The sequence below is a fragment of the Atractosteus spatula genome, chromosome 9 (genome assembly GCF_055471065.1).
Source record: "Atractosteus spatula isolate fAtrSpa1 chromosome 9, fAtrSpa1.hap1, whole genome shotgun sequence".
NCBI lineage: Eukaryota > Metazoa > Chordata > Actinopteri > Semionotiformes > Lepisosteidae > Atractosteus > Atractosteus spatula.
The window spans coordinates 52,408,226-52,414,837 of NC_142714.1; the positions used below are offsets into that span (position 1 = coordinate 52,408,226).

The 6,612-nt window shown below is 44.4% G+C and overlaps 1 protein-coding gene across 1 annotated transcript; it reads right to left on the reverse strand.

The window, feature by feature from the left end:
* Nucleotides 1–138: 138 nt before the first annotated feature.
* Nucleotides 139–5,825, reverse strand: gla (galactosidase, alpha). Its single transcript, XM_088925104.1, has 7 exons — nt 5,489–5,825; nt 4,300–4,474; nt 3,770–3,947; nt 3,441–3,532; nt 2,364–2,525; nt 1,459–1,656; nt 139–917 (listed from the first exon to the last, which is right to left on the reverse strand). The coding sequence occupies exons 1-7, from the start codon at nt 5,653–5,655 to the stop codon at nt 573–575; spliced, it is 1,317 nt and encodes a 438-aa protein (XP_088781230.1). The 5' UTR covers nt 5,656–5,825; the 3' UTR covers nt 139–572.
* Between the last annotated feature and the right edge of the window lie 787 nt (nt 5,826–6,612).

Genomic DNA, 6,612 nt, shown 5'->3' on the forward strand with positions numbered 1-6,612 from the left:
GTCATGATTTAAAATGCTGATGTCAAATTAGAGATCAATGAAATGAGGGGAGTTGACTGACTTAACACTTTACTGATGCAATACATGAAAGTGTGAAATACCCTAAAATTATGATATGAACAACAAATCAAAATGGGGTTAGTAGGAAATCAGTTTATTTTAAAGAAATAGAATATAAGTTCTTAACCTAAATCAGTTCGTACAACAAGCATAAAATACTTTGTTCTGCCTTTCCTGAGGTAATTATGATTTTGGTGTGTTGTGCAAATTCAGTAACTTACATTTAAAAAAGTATATAGTCTAAGACTATAATCCACTAACATTATCAGTAAGGTTCAAAGCCACTACTTTTAGTAAAATCAAACAACATCATTCTTAAAAGTTAAATTGAACCAACGAGTAGTCAAGAGTTCCCTTTTCACCCTTCTAATGATTCGGTTCACCTTGCTACAGCACGACTGCTGTAAATGTCGAAAGAGGAGCAGAGCCCATACAAAATAAAATTCAAGAGAAGCGCAGCAAGGCAGACTGGGGGAAAAATGCCAAAAACTGTAAACGGTCGATGGGGTTGTTTACAAGTTGGGGTCGCGGCCTTTCTTCTGCTTCTCGAAGTCCATGAGCCAGGCCCGGTCCTGCTGCGTGCTGGGCTTGCTCGTGACGGGTGTGGCGGTGAAGAGCAGAGTGCCCGTGGGGTTGACGAGAAACTTCAGCTTGGAGTCCGAGGTCTGGACTCCCAGCTCCTGGTACTTGGGCAGGACCTGCGTGACGTTGCACTGGGGGAAGCAGATCTTCTTGCTGGGCAGCACAGCTGCGGTGAAGGGGAAGTAGCCTGGTCCCCCTATTTCTCGCCTGTTCAGCACTGCATAAGCCATTTTCCCTCCAGAGAGGGGCCGCTCCCACACTTCGAAGCTGTTGGCCTAAAATTTAAACAGCAATGGAAATGTGTAAAGAAATCAAACATTTTCAGTAACGTATCTAAAGTCCCGTGGTTATCTTCAGAGGGGAGAGATGGGAGTTAGGCCTCAGATTCTTTTTTGCCAACAGAAGACGGAATCTGGTGATGAAATTGAGTTACTAGTTTGTACCTGGCCAACAATATGTTCAAGGTGATGCAAACAAGATGTGTTCATTTTGGCTTCTCATCACTAAAAATGCAGAAACGTGCGTTGCTAGAAGAATCTACTAACTTCTCTACAACTGAAACAAATTTAATAAACCTTTAACTTTAGAGAACATTCAAAAACCACCAAACAGTTCACTTATCCCTAGAATGCTTAACTTCTCAACTAGTCACCTATGGGTTCTTGCATGTTTCAGGATCACAGTGAATGCTAAGCACAGCTTGGTACAGAATAACACTACTCCAGTGTAGAGCAGTGCCTTGTTATAAAAGGCAAAATGTCTTTAATTTTTTTTGTCTTGCGGTTACTTTTAAAAATGACTTGAGCTGAGCCTCACCTTCATAGTCTGGTAGCCCTGCATGCCCATGGGGTCCTGGTTGATGGCGATGACTCTCCGGTTCTGCAGCAGCTCCTTGGACTGGGGGTCAATGTCACGCAGGTCGTTGGACATCATCAGGGGGGCCGCCATGATGGCCCACATGGCCATCTGAGTCTGCTGCTGGTCTTTGCTGAGTCCAAAGTTTCCAATCACGAGCTGAGACACAGAACAGCATGGTTCGAAAATGGCTTTTCTAATCATGGCCTTTTAGACAACTTGTCTTATTTTCTTTAAGCAAACATTCTTTAGGTTCATTGTGTGGTTTAAGATGTGATGTTTAGAGGTGAAGTCTGGAGGATCCAGTGGGGTGGAGAATTGAGGAAGTGAAGACAACACTAAGGAAGTGGGTGGTTTGATCATCTATAAACAGGATCCAGGACATTAATAAGTGTCAGGAATTTTTAAATTCAGAGTCTTCCTTAATATGGAACTATTTTATTTAATGGAACAAGTAATAGGTTTATTCCATGCTGAAAAAAAGAAGAAAGAGCCCTCACACCTGAAGAAGGCTCCACGGCCGAAACGTTGTGTTCTCTTTCTTCTTTTTTTCAGCATGGAATAAACCTATTACTTGTTCCTTTGCAGCCTACGCATGCTGACGCAGCTACCCACCTATTTTATTTAATACTCATTTTGAAATCACTGGTGGGTGTGTTGAAAGCATGTTTTGATTTGGCTTATTTGTTTGTGCCACAGCCACTAAGTACAAGGTTTAGCCCTGAAGTCTGCGTATTGATTTTGTGGCACCAAAGCTAGTTCTGGGCAGGAGTCTACACGTAGCCTGGAGGATGCAGAATGAGGTCAACAGCCCTCTGGGTTGGGAGGACAGGTTGGTAACTTGGCCTCGCTCGAAACGGGGTTACCATATCAGGATCGTTCCACCCGCCGGGCCCTGCTGCTGGGACGATCTGCTTCTGGATGCCGGATGTCAAGTCGATGATCTGCTGCACTGTTCTCCAAGAATCAAACACATCCTCGAAGTTGCGCCACTGGTTGCAGTACTGACGGATTGCAGTGTAGTTGGGCTGGAAAAGACCCGGGGTGTGAAACGCTACCGATTTAAAACATCGGGTGAGTCATTACAAGTTCAGCTACAGCATTTTTAATTAAGAAAAATGTGTGGCATCACTGCACTGATATGGCAACAAAACTGAGAGAAAATGTCTGGTCAGAAAAGGCTGCTGCTGAGTGTTATGAGAAAAGCCGCTTAATAGGACTGCAGAGCAATATCGGAGAGCCCTTGCCATGGCTTTGGAAGATCAGTGATTTTTAATGATAGGTGGCCTGCCTGCTTTCAAAGCTGCATTGCACAGCAGCATTTATTTTAGAACACACGGAGCTTAACTGGAGTTCACATTCTCCCAGCTGCAGATCACGGTGAAGATGCTTGAGAATAGTATCATAGTGTGAACAGTGAGCCTGCAGGCAATTCTCCAGGCCTGATGAATGTGAATAAACACTACAGTGTGATTTACCCTTCAGCACGCTTTCTTTAAAATATGCTACTGAACAAAGCCAAAGACCCTCAGGATTTATTCCAGTGGAAGGATAGATAAAAAATACAAGTTTTGAAGCTTTCAAGCTTTTAACACTTAACAGGTGCTCCTAATGTACATATTAAGTTTTAAATGTTTCCATTGACTGGGGTAACAGCAATGGTAGCTTTTGGTGTCTTTACAAATATGTAAAAGAGCTTTTAGATTGGTTTGTAAGCATAACTATTGCCATGGTAAACACTACCACTTCTGTACTGCTGCCTGAAAATCTGCACACTTTATTTCAGATACCTTACATTTACCCACTTTTTTCCATATGTAGTTTTGGGATATTTGTGACATTTTTGGACTGGCAAATTCCTGTTTGTAGAAGCTCAGTTAAGTTTGGAGGCGATGTTAAAGAAATGCATTAGAGTATCTGTTGCAGCTGGTAGTGTCATGTACCTTTTGGTGAGATGATTCATATAATGGCCATTCACAGGAATACAATATCTTCCTCCCAGTTTGATTGAGTGCCCTCGACATGTTTATGTAACCTGGAGAAGATTTTATTTTAGAAACATTATGAGAAAGTCGAACTTCCATCTTGTGACAGTGTGAACAAGATATTACCATGAAAGCCAAAAGTGCAACAAAACACTGGAGCAGCCTGACTAATGCCATCTCTAGAGTAGGTTGAACAGTCTGTACAGCTTGTATCTGAGTGTCATGCTGAAGTATTAGTGTTTCCATATCACAAATTATTTAAAGAAAATGCCTCTATAACCCCTCACCTTCTGCATATAAAGTCCAATTTGGCATATTGCATCCATCAAATTTGAGCAGGTCCACCTCCCACTCCGCAAAAGTCTTGGCATCTATGTCGTAGTGGCCATAGCTCCCCGGATAGCCCTCGCACGTCTTCAATCCCACATCCGCATAAATGCCCAGCTTGAGCCCTTTAGAGTGGATCTGAAAGCAGATGGGAGCAGATGGACAATGCAGGAGAGAACAGTGCTATATTTTGTTTGAACAGTAGAGGGAACTGTTGCACAAAAAATGCATTTCTAGGCTTCAGTGATCACCTGCTGTGCCGATCCTTAACCTTCGACCTGCCTATTTAAATACTTCAGGCTGTTTAATGCCCACACTTGGTAAGCTTGAATATTAAGATATTGAGTGAAACCGATTTCTTTTCCCTGAGAAATCTAAATTGATGATACAGCAAAAAGACAAATGTGTGACGGCACAGTGTGAGGGTGTCCAGCCCTGCGCTTCGGCCAGTACACTGTGGACCGGCTGTGTTGCTGCACGCCTGACTCACGTAGCTGGCGAGCTGCTTGATGCCGCTGGGGAAGCGCTTGGGGTCAGGCTGAAGCCGGCCCTGGGCATCCCGGCTGGAGGCCAGCCAGCAGTCATCAATGCACACGTACTCGTAGCCTGCCTCCTTCCAGCCCTCCTTTACCATCACGTCCGCCATCTGCATGAACAGCTTTTCACTACAGGGTCACACAGAGGAGAGGGTCTGTTGCGGGCGCCCACTTCTGTGCAGGAGATTGCATTTCACTGCCACAGCCTGCGACACATACTGTACACCCTGGCCACCAAGGCCAAGCACTCCTATCTGAGCGGTTTTTGTGCATCGGGTAACGTATTTATTTTTTCCCTAAAAGAATTATTCATGTACCTGCATGTTCCTTTCCAATCCCCTCTCACAATGCTGTTTCTGATTCGCCTCAGGCCTGTCCAGGAGCTGGAGGGCCGGTGTGTCTGCAGGTCTTCATTGCAGTTCAGCTCATAACGAGCTCCATCAGATCGCTACTGACTGAACTGTACAGCTTCTCCCGGCTTCAGGTGCTGCTGCTTTAAAGACACCTGGAACACCTGCCTACACCGGCTCTCTAACACCAGGACTGGAATCCCCTGAAACCCATCATTCAAGTCTTTTCTACAAGTGATTTACAGTATGTTTTAAACAACTGAGTGTATGATGGAAAAAAAGGACTCATGATGATACTGAGAAGTCAGCCTCTGCACCTTGTATGAAGCACATTGAAAAGAAGGGCAAGTTATCTCCCAACAGTTCCTGAAGGCAGGCGAGGAGCAGCAGTGAGCACAGACCTGGAGATTACTCTCCCCCCTCGCTGCCAAAAATATCATTCGACTTTAATGACTAAAAAAGCGCTCTTCAGCGTCTCGGGGAGCGTGATCTCCGGTGGAAATATCAATACATGCTCAGGCTATTTCCAGAACTTATCTGAAGAGAATGAGAACAGATAAGGACAAAAAAAAAAACCTCAGCTTTCTCTACTATAGGATATATTCCAATAAGCACCTAAATGCTGCCTGCGCGGCCTTCCATCGTGTTCACAATGGCTTGTGCATTTTGCTTATGATGATGGGCAAATGTCCCTCGCCCAGACACGTGTTCGAAAGCTAAGGCTGATGCCAGTTCGTCAATATGCAATCGATGCACTGATCCGTATGTGTAATGCAGGAACACATTACCTTACCTAATGCAGTTCTCGGGATCGCTGTCACAGTCGACGTTACACATGAATCGTTCCCAGTGGAGCCAGCCCATGGCCGGGGTCAGCGCAAGGCCATTGTCCAGGAGCCGGACAGGCTGAATGAATGCACAGACACCCACTGATAGCAGCAGTACCGCTAACCTCGCCATTGCGATCGCGACTGCTTTTCAGAAACTTCAAGCGCAAAGAAGGAACAGACTTCTTCCTCGTTAAACCCCACCTTCGTGTCTAGTTTTGCCGGAGAATATGACCAATAATAAGCGGGGTGTGTGAACAGCAGCAGGTCGTATGGCGAGTTCAATTGACTTCCTTCTTCCTCTCGTGATCTCGGCGGTCATGTGACTTTCTGTCATGTGATCTTGTTGACTCTCGTCCTTGCTTGTGACTTAGGGTTTTGAACGGTGTTCCGCGTTTTTACGCTTTGATCGTATTTTGCATGTGACTTTCCTTTAAACAATTTGGTCGGTTCTGTGTCAAAGGTAAAAAAGACACGCCGCCAATCGTAAACCAAGTTGAATCTTCCTTCCCTGTGATTCCCAGTTGGTTTGATATTGATACATTGATGTGCGCGTTTATCTGCGCTGATTTAAGACTTGCCGACAATGTTCTGTTCAACAGAGAGAAGATTCACTTAGTGTTTTATAATCATAACTCATAATTATAATAGTGGTTAATAACGATAACGCAACATTGCATGTATATACCCAAAGGACAGCGAATAGGTTTTGCTAAACGGAAACCCAGTGAAAACGCAATTTAATTGGCTTCTAAGGGGATGTATAGTACAATTAACTATAAAAACGAGGGACCTCGATCTTGAACTAGTAGCACAGTTGTTTTGAAGTTTTTCTTATTTTCAAACACGTGGGGTCTGATAGGAAGAGCAGTCGCGACCCAGGTGAGATCCATTCGAGTCTTCTGTCCTCGAACTTCATCCCAGACCCTCTCAGCTTATGTGCCTCCTGCTGCTCCTACTTACAGATACACTTGTACACTTGTGATCGGAGGGGTAAGAGCGCTGCTGTCTGCAAAATCTCCGTTTATCCACGAGGCCTGCTGTGCCTATCATGTCCTTGCGCGGTTAAAAACAATGTTAATAATAAAAA